The 26,379-nt window shown below is 42.3% G+C and overlaps 1 protein-coding gene across 11 annotated transcripts in view; it reads right to left on the bottom strand.

The window, feature by feature from the left end:
- The window catches only part of lyst (lysosomal trafficking regulator), a 60,552-nt gene that overhangs the window by 3,910 nt on the left and 30,263 nt on the right, over window positions 1-26,379 (bottom strand). For 5 of the 11 annotated variants that reach the window (XM_067609678.1, XM_067609680.1, XM_067609679.1 and 2 more), the window contains 40 exons: window positions 24,357-25,305; window positions 24,038-24,223; window positions 22,016-22,172; window positions 19,895-20,106; window positions 19,701-19,767; window positions 19,179-19,288; window positions 18,060-18,429; window positions 17,824-17,980; window positions 17,536-17,709; window positions 17,278-17,438; window positions 16,420-16,610; window positions 15,526-15,771; window positions 14,773-14,946; window positions 13,737-13,886; window positions 12,457-12,594; window positions 12,175-12,373; window positions 11,955-12,083; window positions 10,499-11,123; window positions 9,435-9,615; window positions 8,862-9,031; window positions 8,469-8,699; window positions 8,126-8,292; window positions 7,511-7,663; window positions 7,208-7,369; window positions 6,618-6,809; window positions 6,232-6,443; window positions 5,909-6,118; window positions 5,384-5,560; window positions 5,099-5,175; window positions 4,798-4,986; window positions 3,942-4,087; window positions 3,741-3,837; window positions 3,493-3,554; window positions 3,222-3,277; window positions 2,964-3,116; window positions 1,777-2,021; window positions 1,309-1,375; window positions 1,048-1,204; window positions 352-492; window positions 30-247 (listed from right to left, as the gene is read on the bottom strand). In XM_067609678.1, coding sequence (XP_067465779.1) covers window positions 30-247; window positions 352-492; window positions 1,048-1,204; window positions 1,309-1,375; window positions 1,777-2,021; window positions 2,964-3,116; window positions 3,222-3,277; window positions 3,493-3,554; window positions 3,741-3,837; window positions 3,942-4,087; window positions 4,798-4,986; window positions 5,099-5,175; window positions 5,384-5,560; window positions 5,909-6,118; window positions 6,232-6,443; window positions 6,618-6,809; window positions 7,208-7,369; window positions 7,511-7,663; window positions 8,126-8,292; window positions 8,469-8,699; window positions 8,862-9,031; window positions 9,435-9,615; window positions 10,499-11,123; window positions 11,955-12,083; window positions 12,175-12,373; window positions 12,457-12,594; window positions 13,737-13,886; window positions 14,773-14,946; window positions 15,526-15,771; window positions 16,420-16,610; window positions 17,278-17,438; window positions 17,536-17,709; window positions 17,824-17,980; window positions 18,060-18,429; window positions 19,179-19,288; window positions 19,701-19,767; window positions 19,895-20,106; window positions 22,016-22,172; window positions 24,038-24,223; window positions 24,357-25,305 — 7,858 coding nt within the window. The remainder of the gene's footprint in view (window positions 1-29; window positions 248-351; window positions 493-1,047; window positions 1,205-1,308; window positions 1,376-1,776; window positions 2,022-2,963; window positions 3,117-3,221; window positions 3,278-3,492; window positions 3,555-3,740; window positions 3,838-3,941; window positions 4,088-4,797; window positions 4,987-5,098; window positions 5,176-5,383; window positions 5,561-5,908; window positions 6,119-6,231; window positions 6,444-6,617; window positions 6,810-7,207; window positions 7,370-7,510; window positions 7,664-8,125; window positions 8,293-8,468; window positions 8,700-8,861; window positions 9,032-9,434; window positions 9,616-10,498; window positions 11,124-11,954; window positions 12,084-12,174; window positions 12,374-12,456; window positions 12,595-13,736; window positions 13,887-14,772; window positions 14,947-15,525; window positions 15,772-16,419; window positions 16,611-17,277; window positions 17,439-17,535; window positions 17,710-17,823; window positions 17,981-18,059; window positions 18,430-19,178; window positions 19,289-19,700; window positions 19,768-19,894; window positions 20,107-22,015; window positions 22,173-24,037; window positions 24,224-24,356; window positions 25,306-26,379) is intronic. The other 6 variants (XM_067609682.1, XM_067609681.1, XM_067609683.1 and 3 more) reach the window with 6 other exon arrangements.

Below are 26,379 nucleotides of genomic sequence, written 5' to 3'. Positions count from 1 at the left end.
CCAATTATTTCCAATAGACAGGTACTTACAGCCGGGTGGAACACGTTGATGGCCTGGACAGCAGCTTTGCCTTTCTGCTTGAGCCCAAACACCAGGTCGATCCACTGGCACAGTGTCTGAGACACCTGGTCAGACTCCAGTGCTTGCCGGTGGATCAGGATGAACAGGCGTGGGTCGTTGCGAGCCCAGGGTGGCAAATTCACATGATTGACCCTCTCACCATTCTGACGAACCCCGAAATCAAAACCTGAGAAAAAAAAAGTGCTTGTTTTTAAACAACTGTGAAAAGGTATGCAGCCATATAAGGTAGGTATGAAGGGTAAAGATGTTTAAGAGAGTAAAAATAATCACCCTCTCTGTTGACCAGGAATTCTGGGAGGTAGAAAAACTCTGGGATGAGCTCTTTCACATCAGTCATGGACTCATAGGAGGACAGGCGCCACGTGGTATTCATGGAGTGAAATGTCCGGTCCGGGATATCAAAGCTCTGGTCTGATTAAGGCCAAAGACAATCTAATTACAGATTCGACTCGCTGATTGAAAAGATCCCCTTTCATGACCTTAGACACCACGATTGCTGAATACATTTACGGTCACATAAAAAGATGCCTCACAGGATCAGAGGAGAGACAGATGAATGAAAGAAACAATTAACAACAGAGGAAGAAATAGAAAAGAGAAGCGGAAGGGAGAGGAGTTGATCAGAGAAAAAAAGTATAAAGACGAAGTAACCTTTCATGGCTAATACTTGTGACGCAGCATGTGCTGCTCAGTTAGATCTAAGATCAGGATGTTCCAGCATTTGGCACTAAAAGCCTCACCATCAAACAAGATGGAGCTGTCAGTGTAATGTAGACAGGTGGCACTCAGTGCTGCTAAAAGCTTTTTGGAGCTGTATAATAATTATCTGCTGTTAAAAAGCCAAGGATAGTCAGTCAATTAACATTTACATACATACCGTAAGACACAAGCTGGAGACTCCTCCCTGATAAAAAGCTGAGAAACTATTTTTTTTTCTCTTGACTTTAAGGTTGTTTTGAGACTCACCCTGGTAGGCGAGGAACATCTTGGTGAAAGGCGGCATTCGCACCAGGAAGTGCAGCACGGTGCCGCTGTTGGAGTAGTGTGAGCCGTAGTGGTAAGGCTGGACTGGAGGCATGGGGTCATCCTCTCGAATGCCCTTCTTGTACTCCTCCTCCAGATACTGCACAGGAAACACAGACACACACACACACATGCTGGCGTGTTTTCTTACAGGAACATATACAACATTCAAGTAAAACATGCAGAAGATACAACAGATCTTACTCTGTAATTATTCACGTAGCGATCCTCTTTCTCTTTTGACTGGACTGCGATGGGTTTGCTCAAATTCCTGCACGACAACAAAATGAAAGCGAAGCAGCAATGAACCATGATTTTCACCAGTGACAAATGACAACGATTCTATTATAGATGATTTCCCTGTCATAAGTCTTGACTTCAGAGAGGCCTTATTTGTAATACAGTTCATCAAAAATGGCATAAAGAAGAACAAAGACGGAAAAGAATATCTGAGAGCGACATACAGTATTTATTGAAAAAAATATTGACATTAATCAAAGACATATTCCTCAGCGCTTCGGTAACTATACAGAAACCAACAGCTTTTAAGACCTAAGATCTGATGCATTGATGACAGAGAAGATTCAAATTTGCTGTATAGTACTTGTATAGAAACATCACTTAATACATGATAAACCCAAACTTCAAATACCTTCAACCTCCCACACTGACCTGTAGATGTTTGGGTCCTGCAGGTCCACCGTCTCACTGGTGTAATCTCGCAGGATAAAGGGGAACACTGGGTACTGCATGAGGTCATTGAAGGAGCGCCCGGCGTGCTTGTTGAGATGTGTGAGGTACTCAAAGTTAGAGATCTGACCCGAGCCCCACAGCTGTGTGAGCGCTGTGATGTTTCCATGCTCAAGCAGGTTGGGCAGATCGGAGGTCAGGATGTTGTGGTAGACGTCGTCACGAAACTACACCCAGAAAAACACAAATTGTCCATTACTAGAGTCAGGACTGAAGTGAAGCATGGAAAACTTGAAAATGTGATCTGAATGCTACAGATTGATAAATGAAACCATTGTGTCTCTTAATTGTCTTTAGAACTGAAAATGTGCACCCGGTGCGTTAAGGGAGCTGCTAATCCACCTGAAATAATTTCATTAGTCTTGAATTTGAATTAATGTAAAAGCTAAACATGTTTTCACCTTGTCATTTTGTTAGATGGTAAAGGTAAAAATTTAAATATTCTGAGTGCAATTAAATATTCAACTATGATTAAGGCTTAATATTGGTGTCAGCCTTCAAAAATCTGAGGTGAAGGCACCTTGAAAATAGAAAAATCTTTTTGCCTGTTTATCCAGGAAAGGTTTTTATTGAACATGCAGATACTCTGAGGACAACAGATGATCTGTTTGACCTCAATGTGGTCTGTAATACTGCAGCTCCTTTGATTTATCTGCACTGGAAATGTCTTGGAAAGTCAAGTGAAATAACATTATTTTTTCCAACAGAGTACAGTTTGGTATCTTATTATCATGACTGATTATCATGATTGATTCCAGGCGCAGAGTCCCATAGATATCAGGGGCAGAATACCAAAGAGGCAATTCAACAATTAACCGTCTTTTTTTTCTCCAAGCTGCATGATTTTCTCTATTCGTACTTTTTTTTTTCTTTGAGCATTAGCAGGTTCTTTTATTTTTTAATTTCTAATCACAGTCCATCCATGTCATCTGCTGGTTATGCGTGATAAGCCAACTGTTTTTTGCTGTAATGAAATGAAACTGCTCGAGTACACATGCTAGCACATCTACGCCATTCATGAGCAATGTCAACATTCATTTCAGCATTTCTTTGCCGAACAGCCAACCTTCCAGTCACAACATGGATTCCTTCACTTTTATTAGACTCACCTTGGTGTTGTCAAAGGCTAACAGCAGGGTTCTGCCGTTGGTGAGGAATATCTCCACAGCATTGTCTCTTAGCTGCCACCATCGCTTGTGCACCTCTTTGATCTCCTCGTACGTCCAGGAGAAAGAAGGTGCCTCAGTCTCCCCGTGAAGACTCTGTCCAAACACATAAACACATTCGGAGTTGAGAAGCCAGACGGACTCACATAATGCAGTGACGTCCCTCTGTGCAGAGAATAACCAGAAGTCCTCTGCCTTTACCTGGTTGTCATGAGCATCAGCAGCGTTGTCCTCCACAAAGTACATCCCGGACTTTCCTGTGAGACGACATAGGGTGAATGAGATTTGGTGTACTGAGAGCAAGTCAAACAAAAGCTTCCCCCAGTGAATAACTAACAAACACTTGTGTGTGAATGGAGAGCAATATTCTCTAGTGCCTGAGAGAGCACATTCACTCAGATACTCTTTGTGTCTTGTAACCAGCGGAGTATATTATGCATGGAGTAGCTGTGAGCGATGGTCAGTGTCTTACCCAGAAGTAGCTCCCCTGCTGTCTCTCTGGAGGGGGCGACGCTGATACACCGTCTGGTGAACCTAAGGACAAGAGAGACATTTCTCAGACAAGAAGCACAACATCTGTATAAAGCATAGACGCGTCTCAGTGCATCACAAGTCGATTAGACATTTATGTGCCTCTTCAGATCATCCCGGTTTTCTAAGAGTGTTATGATGTTTACTAAAGGTTTACAGGCAGGCAGTACAAAAGGAAGGAAATTATACCTGATGGGCTCGCTGGTGGCTTTGTCTTTAACGGTGGAGGAGAAGGAGGAGTGAGTCTTATCCTCAAACAGGAAGGACAGCGGTGGCTTCACTGTGTCTGAACAAGGCAAACAGGTCAGATTGAGATCACTGGAGCTGTCAAACACACACAGTACCAGACAGAATTTTATCACAATGCTTCAATTACAAGGGTTTATTCACCTTCAGGTTTTTGTCTGTCTTTCAGCAGGTATTTATTAGGGATTGTGAGGTAGCATCTCTGTAACCGTCGTCGCTCCCGGTTTGGCCCTTCAGTGGGATCCAGCTGCCAGGACGTTGGGTAAGATGTCTGGTCATACCAAACCGCACTGAAACAGACCAATAAAGTACAGTCAAACACTGTTTATATTCATATCTATACAGAAGAAACCTCATGTGTCCTTGATATTGTTTCAGAGAATTTGGGGGATTTAACAACCTGAGAGAGATTATTTTCTACAGTTTCACATTGTTGTTTTTTGACTCTGGTTATTTTTAGTCAAAATCCTGAAGTTTGACAGTTTTAGACTGGAAACATACATTAAAATAAACTATGGCAAAGGATATTTAACGTCAGTTAGGTAATTTTGTAGGGAGTTAGGGTTAGAATAAAATTTGCCTAAAATAAATATTATTGTTATATTTGTATCTTAGCAGTTAAATCATCATAGAAAATGTGGAAAAATAAAAATTTTACAGATATTTATAATTTTATATACATTTAGTGGCTAGTCAAATGTTTTGCAGTGTTGGTGAGGTTTACAATGGGGACCTTTGGACTCTTGACCTCAAGTTTTCTAAAAGAGAGATCATGTAGAGATTGGTTGTTTTGGAAATTGTACTTTCTTCTATTCATGTGCTACAAATGAGCCTGCATGTCTGAGATTATTTTACTTAAACTGCAATGACCAGAAAATAAGGAGGAAAAAAATAATCATCATTAGTGTAACAATCATCATCATTATAGTAACAATTTCATTATTGTACTCTGTTCCAATGTTGTTTTAAGCCCTTGTGAGAGACATATATCCATGCTCACCGGTCATGCGTGAGTTGCTGCACCAGCTCCTGCCAGTGGCGACTGGCACTCAGGTCAGTCTTGTAGAGGCCCCTGATGTGCTGGATGACTTTCTTTCTTTCCATGCCTTGCCGCAGAGACACATTCTGAGTGATATCAGCTGCAATCTTGGAAATGTCTTTGGACTTTCCATCCAGCCTCTGGATAAGACTGCAGAGGAATAAGAATAATGGAGTGAATAGAAGAATTGAACAAAGACACGATTCTTACCGATATTTTCTTGTACTGTTCATCAATCAAGAAAAAAAAAACCTCTACTCACTTCCTCTGAGTGTTGGCCATTTTCTTTTCCCACGCTACTTTGCTTGTTTTCTCCTCTGCTTCATACTTGAATTTCTCCTGTGTGAATAAAATTATACATAAACCCCTTCTTAACATGCATTACCTTAATTTTGAGGATAAGAAGCCTGACAGGGTACACTTAGCCATCACTAATTTTCCACCTGCACAGAAATTGCTCTTTCATACTGCTGAACTGAAAATTCGGTTAGACTAAAAAGGCGTAGAAACTGTGTGGGAAATGAGTGTTTGTCTTTGTAAGACTTGCCTCTTTTATGGCCTTGAGCAAGTCTTGTTTGTGTGGAGCGTTGGGTGGGATGCAGCGATGGCCGCAAAGCTTGAGCGAGGTCATGAATACACCCACAGCATTCTGCTCATCTTTGGTGAGGCTGTCCTTGTGATCATGCAGCATCTCATACAGGTACAGTGACAACTTAGGACCATGCTGAGTGAGAGAGAAAGCATTGATTCAAATATTAATGTGTCTGAACCAAGTCACACACAGCGATGGACGGGAAACAAGCTTTATCCAGCTGGTTGACTTTCAGTGAAGCCTGAGTGAAGGACACAGAGTGAAAGAAATAAGAGTCCTGTGATAATGCAAAGGGGGCTGATGAAGAGCATGGAAACATCTATAAGACTTATGTAAGAGTCAAGACTTGAAAGCTGCTGGGAAACTTAAAAAAGACGAACAAAACATTCCCATAGAGCAGCGTTGTAGTTAGTTGTCAATGAAAATATTGAAGTGTAAGGGGACAAACAGACTTTAATAATGCATTTCCTTTGCACTCACCTCTAAACCTGGGCTGAGGCTCTCCTTGAGGATATCCAAATGTCTGGGATCAAACACAAACTCCAGCGCCTCCTTCCTGTCGGCCAAGGGAAGCGCAGGGCTCAGTGTGTGCACCAGCAGGCGGCCGATTTGGACCCGAAAAGTGTCTCGACATGACCATAAGATCCTTCGCCACTGCTGATGCGGGGCTCCTCCTCGACCCGTGCTGCCCTGTGAATCCACAACCACCGACACAAGGTTAGCCGTTACTCAAATTAGCTCTTTTCAGCTAAAAAGAAAATGTAATTTATTTAAGCTAGAAAGAACCACAAAAAAGGTCATACCAGGCTGATTTTGATCCCATCCATCATGAGTTTGAGGATGTCTTTCTGAAAGCTTTTCTTGCTAGCAGGCGGCAGGGTGAAGGGAGTGGGTGAGTGCGGGATGGAGGCAGAGCCACTCTCCTCTTGTGTTTGGTCACCTGGATCTGGTGTGAAAAGCTGTTGGTCTGGGGAGTCGGGAATATTCAGCAGGTCAAATAAGTCCTGACTCACATCTGAAACGAGAGACACAAGCAGACAGAAGCAGGATTAGACAGCAAATCCTGTTTGTGCTCATGTAAGATGAAGGAGAAAATAGAGAAGAATGACTAGGTAAGTGGGCAGAGGAACCAACTCTAAAAATAAAAACGAGAAGTGTTTTTCTTTCTTTCTTTTTTTTTTTTTTTTACCATGGTAAATGAGTCGGTTGACGGCAAGAACCACAAGCCTCTGCAACCGTTGGACAAACTCCGTCTCACTGGCACGAATGGGGTTTTCCTGGCTCATCCTCCTCTGCATCATTTGGTTGAGCTCATCACTGGCTACAGAGCGCATTCGCATCAGGAGAGAGTCAGTCTGGGCCAGGGAGAACCGGCGCCGGCCTACAAGCACAATATGGGTTTGTGTTCAGTTGTGAGAGAACAAATTGGGCGCTGATGATGGTTCACCGTTTGTAAATATACGCACACATGCTTTATTTCTTTTCAAGTTTAGAGTAAGGTTATGCAAATGTCTCATAAATCATTGAACACGTGGAAGATTATAAAGATTCGCTAATCAAAATGCCATCTGTGCAGAAATGCTTAACACTGATTTAGTTAAGCATTCATACGCAAACATACACCCACACACACAAAAAGGCACCAGTAGCGCACAAGGGTACTGGGCGAATTAACTCCCCGAGGTAAGTAAGGGGGAAAGGGTGAGTTCACTGCAAAAAGGGGAGACATTTCCCATGACAGGGAGAATGTTCTCCGCTGTGGACCGCAGTCCCAGCTACCTGCGTCACAGTGGAGCATGTAGGATGGAGCTCCAGAGGGGGAGGGGAGGGGGGAGTCCTGGGACAGGAAGCTGAAAGGAGGGGACAGGGGGATCTGGCCATAGGAGCAGTAGTGCTGTCTGGGGATGCGGGGGATAATGGAGTCTTTCATGGCAATGGAACCTTCAGATCGGGATGAGGAGAGGATCAATAAACAGACAGGTGAGAGTGGAGAAGTGAAATACTTGAATGGCTGTGAGTTTTAACCTCGACACAAAACTGCAGACCAAGATTTCTACTGTAGCGTCAGTGTGAAACGCTCACCCGCGATGCTCTTGCGCTTCTGATAGATGGCGTGATGTGGAGAGCTCAGTGCATTAACAGAGCTGCTCAACTTCTGAGGTTCCTGATTGGCTGTCGTCTTTATAAACTCGATCGCTGACTGAAGGACACGGAATTGCAAGGCCACTGCCATCTCTAGAAAAAGAAAAAAAACATCATAACAAAAATGAATTTTGTTAGAACTTGAAATAATGAGTGACTGACAATGAGTGCAATAATACAGTCGACTATAATTACTAAAATGACAAACAACCAAACATAAAGGGTGCCATGTTCAGGGTCATAATACTGCCTCTGTAATCACAGAATGATTATATCACAAAAAACAGCAAAGAAATATGTGTTAATGGACAAGAGATATTTTTCAGGGAGCAAATTTAGGGGAAAATGAGAGAAAACCATTTAGTGGGAAGATGGAGATGCAAGATATTTCTCAAATGACTTTCCACTCCGCAGTTGAAGATAATGAAGTGACAGCCCCGTTTCTTTCTGCAGCAGAGCTTGACAGCTTGATATCATACAGAACTGCGGAGCATAGTAGATGACATCGCCGATGTATTTTGCATGTGTATTGAATTTCAGAAATCCAGCCCTCACCCTGCGTGCGGCGCATCTTGCTGGTCTGCATGAAACCCAGCAAGGTAATGAGGTCTTCGATGATGCGGAAGTACTGGGACCCTGAAGAGCTGCAGGAGTGGATAGTCACAGCTACTAACAGCTGCTGGATGTCACACACCAGGAGCTTGTAGTCATTCAGGGGAATACTACAGAGGGAGGACACGGAAAACAAGAACATATTAAGCGCAGGAAGTCTTATATATGCAAGATCAATGAACAGTGAGAGGATTAATTATTTCATTCATGGCTCAGAGACTTTAGACAAAACCCATGAACTCATGGAGGTATTTGAATGAATCATCCCCTGTTCTGGCAGCCGTACCCATTCTCCATGCCATTGAGGGTAGAGAGGGTGTTAAAGAGCACGTAGAGCAGCCCGTGGTCTAGCAGGATGTCTGCCAGCTTGGGGCAGGCGTTGAGGAGCTGCAGCAGCATACACAGGATGTTGTGCACCAGGGAGTTCTCATATAGGGAGTTCTCAATAAGACCCAACACTGGGATGATACAGCGCTTTCTGAAGGGTGAGATATTTTCCATTTCCTCCAGATCCAGACTGGAAGGTAACACAGAAAAGAAAAATAAGGGTAGAACATGTATAAATAATGTATTAAAAATGTGTGTGCATCGAATACTGTACATTTATTTTTTATTGCTATATAGATAAACTTTAAACTCTGTAAACTCTATGTATTAAGTGTATTTTTCCTGGACTCACTCTTCCTCCAGGCCCACCGGCCGCCCAAACAGCATCTCCAGGAAGCATTCGAGGAGCCCCTGGCTGCCCTGGTGGATGTACAGCTGGTTGGCCAGCAGTGAGAAGCCATGGTTCTTCAGGAACTTCTCCTTCTGCTCCTTCAGGGCTCTAGTGAAATAGGCATCCAGCAGCTGGGAGAGAGGAGCAGAATAATAGGAGGTCTGTCAGTTCATTCCTGATGCTGTAAATACTCACAAGAGCACCAAAAGCTCTGAAAATGGTCCTCAAATCACTATTTACCGGTCTGAGTCTGAGTAGCATTTGCTAAAACTACAGCTGTATTTTTTAAAACTGAGCCTTCCATAAAACTCTGATATTATTCTGGTATAACAGTTTCACTCACTGCTCTGTTTGTGAGAAAAGTGCTTGCTAAACGCCTAAGATAAAAACAAAGTTTAAATGTGAATCTTAGGAATAGTAACAATCACAAACGTCCTTAATTGGGGAGTACTGTGTCATCTAACTGTGTCACAAGTGACTTTTTGACTCTGCCTGCTTTAATGTGACACCCATCAAAGAGGATGCTGAACCAACCTTCATGACGCCTTGCTGGATGAGAGGTGACGAGTGGTTGACCAGGACAATGAGGGCCTCCGGCTGGATGAGCTTGTCCATCACCTCCTCAAGCATGAGGTCAGGCAGCAGGAGCAGGACGCCCCTCAGAAGATCATAAAGTCCACAGCAGATGAGCACCAGGCAGTCCTCTGTGCTGGACCTGAGACACACAGCTCATATTTTACTGATAAAGCCAAATTCTCCTCTGTTTGGTGAAACCTTCCCTTTCACTTGAATGAGAAAGTGTGTCCAAACTTTTGACTGGTTCTGTATATGATATAATTTTAGGTTAAACAGACTGTTTTAACAATATAAATTGAGATTAGTGTAATGTTGGGCAGTGTCAGTGCTGAGATTGTATTCAAACAAGGTATTTTCATAATCAGTTCTGCTAGAATTGAGAAAGCCATTTTTAATATCTTGGCACCTGCAATTTGTTTTTGTATTTACCAAATAAAACACTGTTTTTGTAAAAAAATAATTCTGTACACAGCGAGGGAGCGATAACTGGGAGTGAATATTTTGCACAGCAGTGACATAAAACTTTAAAATTAAAGACACTTTTAAAATGATGTATTTTCATTAATTTAACCCAGCCAGTCAGAATATAAAAACACTGAAGCCGGTATTTTTTTCTCGACATTTTCTGCACTGCTTGAAATATATGAACACATGAAAGCAGATCATTTTTTAATGTATGACAGCCCACATTAATGAAGGTGATAGAAAACAGGACTACAATGAACAAATCTTTTTATTTCCTTTCAGCTTGAAGTCAGCAGCTGGCTAGCACATAGCAAGAAACTGTCATTGTAGTGAAAATTATCTTCAAAGTTGGTTGAGGATTATCAGCATATTCAACTGCTTTAATAGGATTATCCAAATCCAAACACAGGTCCTTCTTTATCAAAACAACCTTGTGGTCAAGGTGTCTTTTTTTTTATTTATACCTTTTCAAAGATTTAGCATTGGCTAGCTGAATTAATATTATGATTAGTATTGATACGGAGCATTCAGTTCAAACGTTAAAGAATACTGTGTACCTGTCATTGGACTCAGTCTTGCTGTGTGCCCTCTCGTAGCCAGGAGAGTAGGTGTAGCTCTCCCAGTCTTCCGGCATAGAGCCTCGGTCAACTGCACTGGGCCAGCGCCCAATGGCCAGTGAGCCGTTTGGAGCTGGGAAGGCCAGGCCCAGACTGGCCAGGTTGCTGTGGCTCCTCTGGAAGGACTGGATGCCTTTCAGGCTGTCAGGGCGGCGCGGTGCCTCGTCACTGGCCCAGTCAAACCTGTCCTCAGACTCTGCGACCCCCACGCTGCCTTCTGCCAGGCTGTCCACCTCCGCTGCCTCGTCCCGCTCCTCCTCCACGCTGATGGAAGGGGTGCGTGGAGCTCCACTCTCACTTACTTCCCTCGAGTCACAAATCGTCTTCGCTGATTCACAACTGCTCAGGAGCTGCTCGTCACCTCCGCCCTTCTTGAGTGTCTCTGTGCTGCCCAGAGCCTGCTGAGTCGTGAGGGAGACCCCGTCACCTTCACCTGCTTCATTTGAGCCACCGTGTCTGAGGCGAGGTGTCAGCAGAGGGGAGGAGTAAGGAGACGGTGCCAGACTAGGCGGGCGTAACGACTGATCATCACCTCCATGTTCAGGGGAAGGAGCGTGGAGATGGCCTAGAAAACACAACAACATGATTCAGCACTTGTAGTTTATCGGACTTCATAACTGAACACTACAATTTGTAATTACGGGCATTGCACAACAGGAATATAGAAAGATCTGTGGCTGTGCAGAGTCATAACTGTTGATTGACAGAATCATTAATTTAATAGTAGTGAGACAAGAAATAAGTATGATGTGGATGGTAAAATAGATATGATAGAATATGATGTGGATGGTATGAAATAGATTTGTTTGTGATTTCAAGTCAAGATTTATCACAGACAAATCTATTTTATTTTTATAGTCTTTTCCCAAAGTTATAAATGCTTTACAAGAAATAGAAATAATACAATTTGAAAAGCAAGATTATGATGACAAAAGAGGCTAGTAGATGTAAAACTGAGTTGAACAATAAATGTTTGGATAAAAGATAAAATGGTGTCGTTACAAAGATATAGTGATATAGAATACTGTTAAAAACAATGGATTCAATCTTTTTAAAGCAAAAAGCAGAGGAAAATGAGAGGGAGTTTCACAAAAACATATAATGACCTTGTGTTAATGCTTCAGCTTTTTCACAGAGGTAGCGGTGTTTACATTAAGTACTTAAAATAAAACTCTGATGACTAATTCATCACAGAGTGAAAAAGGGCTGATACAGCACTGAACATGCTAAACAAATGTTCCACGATAAGAGGCTCAACACCCAAAAGCACTGCTAATCTTCCTATTTATAATGTCATACCAAGCAACAAACAGGAGTGTTGTATTTAATTATCTTCACTATGCTGGATGCCTGTGAGTGCTTTAAGGTCAGTGTGATATAGTTGGAGCAGCTGTACCTTCGTGGGGCGCGTCGGGGAAGACGGTAGGGGAGAGTGACAGCACAGAGCTGCTGGCAGACTTTCCTCCACTGTTGGAGTGTCGCAGGTACATAATGGACTGCACCTTCTCCTGGTACAGCTTCCCATCTGACAAACAGAGACATCAAAAGAACTCAGTGCATTAAACTAATGGAACTTTGATACAGAGGTGCTGCTTTCAACTGCGGTGCTTCCTCACCTATATGTAGTGAGAAGTAGAAGCTGGATGGAGTGTGGCAGACGTAGGTGTTGGTGGGCGGGTGAACGGCTAGCAGGAAGTTGTAGATCAGTTTGAGCAGGTCCATGTCTGGAGGAGACCCTAATACTTCCTGGATGATTTTGACGAATGACAAACAGACTTCCTGTGGGATGGCAGTCAGATGCTCGTCCCGATGCTCCTTAAGACAAACATAATGCTGTCAGTAATCACCTCTGAAGAGAGAAAGGGTGTTGTGACATAAGCTTTATGACAGCGGCATACCTGTAACACCTGGCAGGTCAGCAGGAAACGATGCACTACTTCAGCCTTGAGGAACTGACGGATATTGAAGACCTGATAAGGGTGGTGCACCCTGATGAGGATCTCTAAGGCGGCAAGCAGTGTTTCCCACACTCCACACTAACAGAAACAACATGAGCAGTGAATGAAAATGGAAAAGCATCAATTGGTATTTCATCAGAAGCAATGTGGGAATAAACAGCTTCAGATAGTAGGGTTTAGAGACACAAACGATGAACATACAGGACTCATTCTTTTCTGTGATCTTATCTGTGTTTATTCTGAATTTTTAAAACTGGGTTAAGAAAACAATAATATTAAAAAAATAATAATATATATTATAATATAAAAAAATACCAACTGTTGTTTAACTTCTGTTTACTTAGAAGAACAGCATTCATCTCACTATAAAGGCATCTTGCCACAGGAAACTACCGCTTTTGAGTGTGAAAATTAGTTTAAAGTAAGACTATGTAACTTTTGACAACAGTCGACAACGTGACCACAAATAAAACCAACGAGAATGCGAAATTCTGAAAGTAGTATGACAGTAGCACAAGTAGAGAAGAGTCATGACGTCAGTGAAATTACTCTTCTCCGCTTGAGTTTATTGAGCTGCGGTGTTTTACTGTTTATGAATTCATCTTTTCATTCATAAGATGAAGAATGTGGTCTTTCTTCTTTCAGAGGTTACATGATCTCGCTTTTAACCAACTTGCCTCTTTACATTTTTTTCGGATGAAACCTGATTAAACTATGTGTATAAATTCATTAACACATGTCATCATCAGATGATGATCTTGTGGGCTTTCTTCTCTTCATCAGGAATATTAATAAATTAACAGACCTTGAGAGAAAAAAGAAATGTGCAGGTTCAGTGATGCCATTCTCACTTTTACTGTATGGGATCAAATTAGCTGACACTACTTTCATGTATTAGAGTGCCTTCAAGTCTGATGTGCAAACAACACAATAGCAGATCTTGGACAAACAATATTTTAAATTAAGTTAACTTAGAGTTTATTGTCATATAATTTTACTTAATATTTGACCTCATTTGACAAAGAAAATGTCTTTTTCACTGTATTTCTTGTCTCTACATTAGTTTATGATAATTTCACTATTTAGGAACATGACTGCTAGTCTCTTATGAGCTTAATGTATTATATTCTATTTTGCTATGTCCATCTTTATTAAGTCACCTGTCTTGTTATGTCTTGTTTCACTACTGAAGTATGATTGGTAGTGATATAGATATTTACCTCCGCCTTGGCCCAGATCTTCCAGTCCAACAGGACGTCTGAGAGCAGCCTGATGTCCTGCACCACAGCAATGGACTCAGTGTCCAAACGGAACTGACCATCATCCCCCAGGATTAGGATGGGTCCACTGCAACACCCATCCAGCAGAGTCTAGACAGACACAATGTGGCCACCACATCAAAAACACAGCCATACATTCTACAGTGTTTGTATGATAAGCTCCAGAGTGCTGTCTACTCTAATCCAAAACATACCTCTACATATTGATAATCACTATCTCACTAGAAACAACCTTACACTGCAGAACCCCAGAGAGGAAGAAAATCAATACATTCCCCATGAAATTTTTTGGAGTGCTTATCACTCACTTAAAACCAATGCCATTTCCTTTCTGAGCAGCTGTGTCTGTATTGATCAAAGCCTATCATCTATGACCAGCTTGACTGCAGTGATCATAAATCCTGCAGTCCTTTGGGTCTCTGGTAGACTGAGGAAATAGTAAGAGAGAAGCTCGAAGTCTTGTACAACGTAAGTTACATTATTAATCTACCTGAAAAGGGATCAGCTGTAGTCCAACACCAGGTTAAATTTAGCAGGTTTAAAAGAGTGATACAAAAGAGATTACCTCTCCATCATACATAGGAAAAGTTCGAGTTTAAAAAATTGGCATGTTACATGTTTATATAGGAATCATGAATGCTTAATATAACTAATCAGCGTATTCTGTGATATAAAATACAGTAAGTGGAAGCTTAAACAACAGCAGTCAGAGGTGCAGTGTGACTCTGCAGGAGCTCAGCGTTTCATCAAGTCAGGCAGAGTCCATTTCAGTGCACAGCCATCACACAGCTCAATTACAGACACATCCAGAGAGTCGAGCAACAGCAGGGTCGGCAACACCAGCTCAGAGAAGCACCAGTGTGTCGGGCTGGATCGGATTAATCGTAAAAACAAGTGCCGGTGAATATATTTTACCGCACAGATCAGCAGAGGTTGTGGGAACAGAGGACAGCAAAGAGTTCAAGGTGTGACTCACTTTTAGCATATGATATCCCACAATGCATTTGGACTTGATGAGGACCTGGTGGATCATAGAGTAACCATGGTAACAGTCCATTTCGTGGATGCGATGCTGGTTATACTTGGACAGAGACAGCAGCACCTGCAGGGCTAGAGCCTGGGTCTTCTCACAGTCACTCAGCTCCACCGTCTGGACGCCGCAGACACCGAGATGAGGGACAGAGAACAAAGAAGCTGAGCCTAATGTATGTATATGAACAGTTATGTGTTGCTTCCTTTTCATTACATAATTTCACACTGTTCCTGCTAAACTTAGTTAATTACAAAGTTCAAACACAAAAAAAAGAGATAATTCATTTAAAATACAGCTTTGTCATTTGGACTTGAAAATGCATTTTCTTCCTGTTTTTGTGCAGCACCTTCAGAAATATTCAGTGTATAAACTAGGTGTAGAAATTTCTTTTCTATTACATTTGATTTTTAAATTAAAAACTCTTGTCAATTTATGCTGATTGTTGGCTTTAAAAAAAAGTTGCAAAGGAGTAACGATGTCTCTTTACTACAGTTGGACTTGCTGTGAATTGTCTGACAAGCAGAAACTAACACAATCAATACAGTGCAGGTGAGTATGATACACATTATCAATAACCCTCACTTTCCACGTGTGAAATACATCAGTCTCAATTCAACTACATTCCAGAAATGTCATGACAAGTGGGAACCATCACCCCTAACGCCAATGCTCCATTAAAAGTATTGATCATCCTACCTGCGCAAAGAGGAAGACAAAATTTCCCGTCCCTCCGATCTTGTGCAGGACGCTCTGCAGGCCTTGGGTTTCAGTGGGGAGCAGAGCTCTGAGAGCGTTGGGCTCCAGAGAAACACTCTGCACCTCTTTGGAGCTGAAGGGCCGCTGGGTAACCACCGTCTTAGCCTGGCCCTTCAGTCTGATTACAGGCTCGTAGATAGTATAGAGTCTGGGACTGCTGGGAGCATACACGACTGCCAAGCTTTCCTGTGCGGCAACACAAAATACGCAATTATTGTTTTCAGGAAGAACTGTCACAGTGAATATAGTTTATTAGGTATTTAGTAGATCTTCTTGTTTAAGTAACAATGACATTCAATTAGACTTGAGCTAGGAGCCCAGCTTGCCCAGAGCTACAATTTTTAGATCTGCGTTAGAGCCGGTTAGAGTATAAGAAAAGTTACCAAGATGTGAGGAGGAAATCAGTCATTCTTCCTTTTATATGAACAGAGCTATTATCAACAAATCCATTAGCATTTAATGGGAGAAAATCTGTTTTCAGTCTCACAGAAATAGCTGCAGCTTAAATGTAATAGCTTTTTCCATTGTAGAAAAATGACTTCCTACCGTGCAGTATCATTAATGACAACTAATTGGAACAGTACATTACTCATACACCATGAAATGAAACAATAAATGAGACATAGGAGGGATTTGCTATGCTAACAGAGCACTTGAATCAAACAGTACAAGCACAGGGTTCAACAGCAGTGTGAGTCTTAATTTTGACACAACTGACATACAGAATTTGGATCCCGGCTCAAACAATAGTGACGATACGCATTTATTTGTCTACTTTATATTTAAGTGCATGTGTTGTGATGTGCATGTTCGTAATGCCTCACGAAAACTTACAACCAAAGCTGTAGTATCCACATCCTTGCTCTTCATCAGAAGCTCTCTCACATGCTCACAATTCAGCCCTTCTTCAGTGACAAACTTGGAGAATGTCCCACTGGGCTTGCCATACTTGCAGGGCATGATCGAGGTAAGGTCAGGCCCACTGCTGTACAGGAAGAGGGCCTCCTCAGATCCTATTCTGGACCCTGAAATATGGAGGCAAACATTTAGAGTTGAAATAACTGTTCTAATGAGAAATGTTTTCTAGCATGTTGATAATAATTTTCTCCATTTCCCAGAGAAGTGGCGAGGTCTTTCCTCCAAGAGGAAATCCATGGTGCACCTTGATGTTTTATTTCTTGTTTTCATGAAACTCTAGCGAATCTGAATCTGACAGTTCTTCTTTTCCAATAATAAACTGTTACCCTCGCTGAATTCCAAAGACAGCGGAGAGGCTAAACCTTGTCTAAAGACATCAGCTGGACTCACAGGTCGAGATCGCCTCGATGCAAGCCATTCACAGCCAATTAGAGGCAACAAGAGAAGTATTCAGTAAGCCTCCCGAGAGAATGCTGAGAATCTACAGCACGCCAGACATCACACTAGCAACAGATTTTACAGCCAGAAGACTAGACGTGCTTTTAAAATACAACTGCACCACAAAGCATTCATATCTGTGCTGTTTATTTTGTTTATCAGACAGAAAGAAGTAATGAGCTTACCACCAGGGAGCAGCACTGAGGTCAAACAGATGTTTATAGTTATGTAAAGTATTAAAACAGATTGCACGTATGCGTGTTGAATAAGACGATGAATGACCGACTGGGATTAAGTGTGAAAGAGCTTGTGGAAGTATGATGACGGGGGTCCTACCATTGAAGAGAAGCACAGTGCCCATGTTCCAGCGTCCACCCTGCTTCATCAGCTCCTCAGAAGATGACATACAGTTGCCCAACATGCAGAAGGTCTTGTTGCTGTCAGATGATAAACTGGACTTTCTGGGTAAGGTGTAGTCCAAAGAAACCTCGCATTTCCTGAAACAGAGAGCAGGTTAAGTTAATGTTAACTGGTTTACCAGATTTAAAAACCAACAGCCAGATTCTTATTCTTGCTATTACACATTTTCCTCACCTGATGCCACACACCCAGACAACCACGCGGCCATGGATGTTCTTCTTGCCCTCTGGCTGCTGGGTGTAAGTGAGGCCGAGGTGCTGCCATTGGCCCGGCCTGAGCAGCCCCCCACCAGACTCTGCCTGCGCCAACAGCCCTGCTTTTATCTCATCGTTTGGGTCTATACAAATCCTGAGGGAACAGTGCATTTGAATATTTCAGGATCCATAAACTATGAACACTTTAGAAAGTAGTAACCTATTGCGCATACACATCTTTGAAACTACAGTCTGTTCCGTCGCTCACCTGAATGTGAGAGATCCCATAGAGAAGTCCGCCCACACTTGCAACATCAATGCCTTGGAGCCCATGGATAGAATATGAATGAGACCCTCCTCTACTAATCTCGTCCCAGCCTGAGAGGAGCCATGGTGGGACTCAGCTGTAGGAGGGTTTCTCTCTTCTGGAAAACAGTGATGAAAGAATCTCAAAACCATTTGATGTTCATGGACTAGGCATTGGGAAAAGGATCTGTTTCTCACCTTTGTCTGTGTCCCCGTCCTTCTCTTCTTGTTCTGCCACCCTCAGCCACATAGAGGCACTGAAGCCGCTGGCCATGTGGGGCCAGCAGTTCTGCCCTACCAGGGGCAAGTGGAGGGGAGCGATATGCCAAGGAGAGGAACGGAGGTGGCTTGGTCTGAACTCGGTATCCCCATCCCTGCGCCCAGGAGACAGTTTGCCCTTCCAGAGCAAACCAACACTTTTCCCTCCGGCAGCACCGTTCTGTCTGGAACCAGGGGACACCCCTCCTGGCATGGAAGCCCCGAGGATTATTGGAAATGTCAGCAAGTGAAGAGGTTCTATATTCATGTTGGCTTCGACAATTTGTAGGATGCCGTTCAGTAAAATCTCCTGGCAGGTAACAAGTAAACAGGACAAAAAAGAGAGGGAAAACATTCCCTGTGAATATTTACAACTTTTCAATTATGACCCTACATTAGATAAAATAAAGAAAAATCTATTTGTAGAGATAATACTAAGCAGTTTAATTGCTGTAACAGTGTGATCCATCTAAAACAGCTAAACATCAAACCTGCTGTAACCCTGTGCGTCTTGATAATGCAGAGAGAGAGACACGTCATACATTTGAAGACAAATAGAATTTCTAAACAAATAGAAATCCTTGGTAGCAGTGCAAATAGAGCAAAACATCATATGTGACAACTGCAGCCACTGTTGTGTCTCATTTTCATAGACGGGAAGCACAGGTCACATGTCATTATGTTCGCATGGTTAAAAATAAACTCTCTCTCTTCCCTTTTAGAAACCTATTTCTTGGAAACAGATTATTAATGATGTCTGCTGCCCGATTCCAATTAAACACAGACCTGTAATAACAAGTTGCAGCATGACATCTGTTGTGCACACATGGGTGTTAATTGTATATAGAATGAAGTGGGCCCGGGGGAGCATTATGTGTTGATGCGTTTTAAATAACCAAGACGTGAGAAGAGTGTGACAGGAAGATGTATTACAAAAAAACACTTGTTCCTACTGAAAAATGTACTGTGGAGATGCTGTGAGCATAAGCTATCAGTGTCAACACCCTGAACGTAAGCTAACAGAGCATTGTTGAGTGACTGATAGGGTTTACTATTTACAATAGGTGGGGTCTTCTCCAGGAAGAGGCGAATCAATAGAGCCAGTTCCTCCGCTGTGATTCGCTGGCTCACCATGGCAACCAGCAGCTCCACTAGCACAGTCTGGCAATCTGAATGTAGACCAATGAAGAGCAGATTACGTAAACAGTTTTGTTAGGCATGCACCAGAACACCACAGGCAAAAACACACAACAGCATCACTTGCTGCTTCGCTCTGGTTATACAGAAAAACAACTCAAAGAACATCAGATACAAGTGTATAACAAATACATCAAATCCTACAGTCATGCAAATCTAAAACGTAGAGTTTGAAGATTTTAATTCTTGACTCTCAAGATTAATTCATATTATTAGAATGATTAAAATTGTTCATATGGTGTTATACGGTTCATGTGGTGTTTGAACCCTGAGGACTCAGTTGAAATGTCAGTGGCAAGAAAAAAAATCGTGTACTCAATGTTTTCCACAGATGTCACACATAAAAAAAAATATCCTACAGTGTCAGATAAACAAATAACAAACCTTTAAAAGAAGGGTCTGTTTGACTGAGGATGTTGTGAAAGCCAGACAGGATGGTTTTGACTCCTCCCTGTGAAGACCAGAACAAGGGGTCAGTCATATTTTTCAGAGCACAGTTGGGGAGAAAAAAGTAAGACAAATAAGTGAGGCAGTTAAGAATTAGAGTAGTGCAAAGAGAAAGAAGTGGTCAGTCTGACCTGGTCGTAGAGCAAGGAAGCGTTGCGGCTGTTGGCGTGGACTGCACCAAGCAGGCTGTGAAACACATGACTCAGAACCTCCAGGTCTGGGGAGCCAGTGGCGAGCAGCTGCAACTCCATTGTGCAGATCTCCGGGAACAGCAACACGCCACGCCTGGGCCCGTCCGCCACCGCCGCAAACTCACGCAGCACAGCGGACTCCACCTTCACTCCTTAAAGAACAACCACAGACACCAGTGCAAGATCAGAGACACAGTAAATACACTTGCACACAGACATGGAGAGATGACACAGAAACACACACACACACACACACACACACTGGCATGGGCGTGTTGTTTAAACAGCTTCATGATCCACAGGCATCCCCTCCTTCAGCTCCGACCTCCCATCTTGGAGGCAGCTCGTAAAAATGAATTAGCCTCAGCCCACTGCTCAGCCTCAGAGCAGCATGGGAGTCCCCTCATGATTTACAGGAGAGCAGCCCAGCAGGCTCTCACGCGGCTTCTGGGACCTCCTTTTATTAATGAAGCTGGCTCTCTCTCCCTATGCACAGCTACAGTTTGCCTCCGCAATCACACATCCAAGTACATTTTACGCTCAATAAATATAAACTAAAATGCGTATACAAACCGCCGTCCCTGTGGTAAATTTAGATGTTTGTATTTGGCCTGAGGTTAAATTCTGGTGAATGTAGTTAAGAGCCTTGGAGATGTAGCATTCAGGAAAACATGGACGTAATGGGTAAGATGTCGAGCATATTATTCTGAGAAGACATCTTGATTTGATTGTGTGCTGCTATTGGGGAGGTTATCGGAGGCAGAAATAAATTCGAGCAAAGAGAGGACATTCGAGGGGATGTCGAAAGAGCAAATGGCACACCTGACTGTTACAAGATGACACCTGTCAATCAAGTAACATATCACCAAACATACTTACATTAAAGCTTTAATATTGCTTAATGGAACAATGATTCTCAGGATTATTACTGAATCAAATTGGAGAAAGTGAAATCAGCATTCCAAAAAAAGACATTTTGGGAGTTTTTGAATGGATTTCAAACTAGTCTAGGATTCAACCACTAGCAGCAATTACTGCTAAAGCATGTTTACTTCCTTAATATGATGTATTTCTTATTGAACCAGGATGCTGGGGTAGGACTTTAAAACAAAGGGATATCAATTAAGAAGAGAAAGAGTTTGATCTGAGAGGAGGGATACAGAGTTGGGAGTTCTTAAAAATGTGTTTTGGAGTTCATTTACACTTATTAGCCTAGCATGAGGTCAGCATTAAAGTGTAAACTGAGTTTTACAGGAAGTTAAAGTCTCCATTTGATGAGAACTTTAAGTCATAAGATCCAGCTCATGGGGCCACAGAGTGTGGTCGACTGCAGTTGTAAAACCTACAACAATGACTCTATTCTGAGGCGATGAAAAAGTAAAAGAATGTAATAATGCCACTGGAAAAGCAGAGCTGACCCAAGAGGCTGTTGTGAGGAAGAAAAAAAAAGGGCTCAGGCCTGTTTCTGCAATGTCATATTTATGCAATAAAAAACAACCACTTGTTATTGCCAAACATCCTCCAGAGCAGACCAAAGGAGGATGTGGTATTTTACATGATATTAGCATATTAGCAGCCTTTACCTGCATTAACCTCGCAATAGTGGCCAACTATGTAAAGAACATAATGCTATTTGACATAAAATCCTCCAGTGAATGCACAGAAATGCACTAATGCTAAATGAATATGAGGAATGATCACTTCTGTAGTTGGGACTTGTGGTTTCCCAAGGCTAAAAATAAGCAGGTTTAAAGGTTGAGTCGAATACATGACTTCTCAATCCATCAAGATTAGTCTGTTGACATTTATCACAAACAAAAACAAATAGTGGAGAAGACAAAGTACATGGAGTAAAAGTGAGTTACAGTTTTCTTAAAATAAACAACCCCAGAGCAGTAAAAAGGGTGAAAAACAAATCTGCAGAGGATATAACAAGACTTCAAAGTAAAGCAAACAGGGCAAATAATAAACCGGTCTGAGCTACTGTTATTTAGAGCGGTGTGTCGTGGAATCCTAAGGAGGAGTAAATGGGAGCGAGTGCGTAGTTAAGTGTGGACCTACCCTCTTCCTGCTTGGCCATGTCCTCAGGGTTGCTTTCGCTGTCAGCGTCGTAGCCCTCCTCCTCCCCGGGGGGCTTGACGCCACAGCTCTGGACCTCGTCCACCTCCTCAGACAGATCGCCTGCTGGGGCCGCCCCCTCCGCCAACACCTGGAGCTTCTGACAGAAAGAGGGTGAGACAAAGAGAGAAAGAGAAAGAGAAAGAGAGAAGAGAGAAGAGACAAGAAAAATACATGAGTTTCTTTCCACTACAACGCAAATGCTGTACAAACCGAGATCATCGCCTGTGTAACTTTCAAGCAATTTTTAAGATCAGACTAATTTTGCAAGAGCTTACCCTATCCTGTTTTTGTAAAAAAAAAAAAGAAAAGAAAAAAGCTTCTTGACTAAGAATGTTACGTTAAAATATACTTACTCAGCATGACAAGCAGCAGTCCTACCACTAATGCAGCGAATAAATTGCCAACAAAATGTTTTCAAGTGATGAAGGGAAAAAAAAGTACAAGATTTAGGTCATAAGACAAATATCAGCTGACTTGCGCGGCACTCACACAACCCTTTTCCTTGACGTGTACAGTCAGTCATCATATGTGCGCATAGGAAATCACACACACACACACACACACACACACACACACACACACTCAAGTAAACAGTCAAACTCTTAAGTTATTCAAAGTAGAGGCTTACTGTAATACACATGTCTATTCCTTTCAAAAGAATCAGCAGCTTTTAAATTCAATTGCGGGTGATCATAACATTACAAAGAACGGTCCTTTAGTGGACAAACTTTGTGGTATAAGACTAATCTTGGAGCTTCATAGCACATACTTGTAATGGTTAAGTGAACATCACACTCTGCTGGGCTCACCCAGAAAGAACTAAGCTCTTAGGAAATAGGTAAATCTATTATATAAAACGCTAAACCCTCCTGTGTTGGAACAGGCTTAGTCAGACAGGCATTTTAAGACTTGTGCAAAACACATCTTGGACTGCGAGATAGGAGACACCCACTACCATCTACCACCCTGCAAGTCATTCTAGTGAGGACAGCCAAAAAGATCAGATTGATGAAAAAACTGTCTTCTTTTTTTACATTGTTTTTTTTTTTATTATCTGTGTTCATCTAACTTCCCCGAACAAATAAAAGCAGTTATGTGCCTAGATCTTACCATATATGGTCCTGAGAGTCTGACTCCTTCTTTAATACAGAGAAAGCATCACAACTACGGAGGCAGGAGTTGCTGTGACTGAAGATTTTTTTTTCTCATCCATCTTATTTTATTAGTTTATTGATTGTATTTTATTTATTCATTTATATTTGTGAGAAATGATCAACATGTATAAATACTACATTTGTACATGTTTATTAAGACTATGTTGGAGGAACTCCCAGTAAAAAAAGCAACATTGATGACCAGTTTGGGTTTCAAACTGAGGACAAGCTCACCAATGTTTGCATCCACAGCTTGCTCTAAACAAGGGCTTTCATTATTTACTTCTGCTGTTTTGTTGTACGTCAGGGAGATAACGGCTGCTTAGCAACATAGCGTGAGGTGGCTGTACACAGCAGCCCTGACGCTTGACAACGCTTGGCTGACAAAATGTTTTTTTTTTTTATTGTATGCTTGTCTCCTAACCAAACACCACTGCTCTTTATATTTTGTCAGGCAGAGAAGCGGCAGATACCGTTGGGGTGACTGGACACAATCTGCTTCACTCGCCTTATTTCATTGCAATTAGATACTAATTCTAAAAGAGCAGATGGAGGTCTCAGCAGCAGTCACACAGCGTGTACATTCAGATACAGCAAAGTGTATGCTACACAGGCACATAAGTTGCACATATTTATCGTTTTATTTTGAAAGAGAGCCTATGATGAACCTGGATAGCACCTAGCTGCAAAGGAATCAAGTGTCTGACGCCTGACTGTCTATAACCTGAACTTATTAACTTGTTGAACTTGATAAATGAGTGGCTCAAATAACTTGAGAATATAAAAAGATACTGTTAACTTCACTCACAGTTTCTCCAAAGGCAGGACTCACCCTGTCTGTCTTCTCCTCAGGGGGATCAGAACAGGATGACACCTCGGCCATGGCCACTCTCAGGAGAGAGTCGAACAGAGGTACAGCGAGGTCAGAGTTCACCACCCCTGAGCGAGAGAGTTGGTCTCTCACTTCAAACAGGGTCTCTTCCACTGACTGGAGCTACAGACAAGGGGAGACATGGCAACTTAATTACAGATTATTTCAGATACGGATTAAAGCCAAAGTAAATTACTTTGTTTTGTGTTTGATGTGGTCAGAGATTGGCTAGTCAATACGATATAAAACGACATACCTGATAAGACAGTTCAGTCTCTATCCTCTGCAGGGCTGAGTTAGCACTGTGTAGACAAATAGCCAGTAAGGCCTCAAGGAGACGAATACTTTGTAGTTGCCACTCTTCCTCCAGCTTCTTTGCTGGATCTTTGGTTTTTCCCTCAGGTGGTGCAGAGGAGAGGGTTTCAGCTGAATCTTGAGTTGTCTCCTCTACTCCAAGTGAAGTGGTTGGGACCGTGGACTCGGGGCTGCCTTTGCCCTTACCGTCCCTTTTCTTCTTTGCTTTCCCATCCTTGGTCTTACATGAAAGTTTCTGGATAACCATGGCCATGAGGCGCAGGCAGACATCCAGTCCTCCTAGCCTGAAGAACTGCCTCTGGAACAAGGGGCTGGCTAGGTAGATCCACTGACACACTGACCAAACATCAGCAGCCCGGCGCACCTGCTCCTTGGAGGGCAGAGCTACACTGTCTGGGGACAGGTAAGGCAGCCGCCCGCCCAGAGGCTCACTGGCTGTACTGTCATAACCTGAAGTGTCCTCAGAGTCATTGGCCGAGTCCCGGTCAGAATCAGCCTCTTTGCTGACACAGAGGAAGGCAACACACAAGAAGAGGTTGATGACATGGAGGTGGGTCTCCGCTCGGCTGCGCCCTGGTCCACGCCCCTGCCCGCTCCGGCTCTTATGACGTGGATATGCCTCCTTTAGGCCTTCGTAGAACTTACTGAGGGTCTGCGTGCCCTCTCCGGCCCCTCGGGACCCCAGTTCCTCAGCAAGGCCCAAGACTGCCTCCCTTTCCTCAGCATCGGCACTCTCCAGCTCCTGAAGCACCCCGTCCACCTGCTGGTGTCCAACGCCTATTATCAGAGTCTCAAACACCTTTAAAGCCAAAGAGCGGGTCTGGTCTAGGTAGATGAGCTCTGTCACCTGGTTGAGCCCATTGCAGCTGACGAAAAGATCTCTGATCACCCTGCAACAGATAATATAAAAAAAATAAGCAAGATAAAATATAACATGGAAAACTACACACACACACACAAAATATAAATGAGTGCAATTAGCAACACTTGGAATTCATTTTTGAGCTTTTAAAGAACTACTCCATTAATTTACTTACTTAATAAAACCAGGAAGAATATAGCTATGAATGTGTCTCACATCAGCCAAAGAAGGGATTAAAATGGTGGCAAGATCTGCCACCGAGTAAAATAATTGGCACAACTCAGTCTAGTCTATTAAAACTCTACAGGCCACAGCCATCGCACAGGACTGCTCGCACTCTAACATCCCTTATTTCATCTCCTTCCATCAGGTCTCAGATATTATTTCCCCGAGGGACACAACAAACGCCTTTAAAAAACCACCCAACTGCTATTAACATGATGAATGAACTGTGAAGGACTCTACATTTGCATATTCTCGCATTACTACTTCATAGACCATTTGTTTTTTATCCTTTGTCTGCCTGTTGTTGTCGGGCAAGATATGTGTGTTTTTACTTGACTGAGCCACATCAAAGACAAATTTCTGTCACATTGTGACAAAGTTATCTGACTCTGAATATGTTCAGTTAGCAATACAAAGATGATATTTGACCCTGTTAAATTTGTTTACCACTGGTATAACACTATTGAGGCGGTGCTGAATAATAAATTGCGCCTTTACAATAGAGGGTAAATTACCTTAAAAGAAGAATGTGTGATGGTTAAAGCAACATTTGGTAAGAGCAAAATAACACTCTCAAGAGATGTGGTGACATTATACACTGACTAATATTAAGAAGAACACTTAAGTCTCAGTCTGCCAGTATGTTAAGCCACAGAACAGATGTTCAGCTGAAACTCTGAGCTCAGAGAATGAAATATATAAATTTAATAGATTATTAACTTCCTGATTTTTTTTTCCTTAATTCAAACTGTTTCTCCAGCTTTCCTTTAAATTAATGTTAAATTGATTTATTCTGCTTTTTCAGAACATTTCCTCTTTTCATTAGTGGTGTGCAAGTCTGTAAGGATGACTACTATCCATTAGACTGCATATTTAA

The sequence above is a fragment of the Thunnus thynnus genome, chromosome 14 (assembly GCF_963924715.1).
Source record: "Thunnus thynnus chromosome 14, fThuThy2.1, whole genome shotgun sequence".
Classification (NCBI taxonomy): Eukaryota; Metazoa; Chordata; class Actinopteri; order Scombriformes; family Scombridae; genus Thunnus; species Thunnus thynnus.
This window is presented reverse-complemented; position numbering and strand designations above follow the sequence as displayed.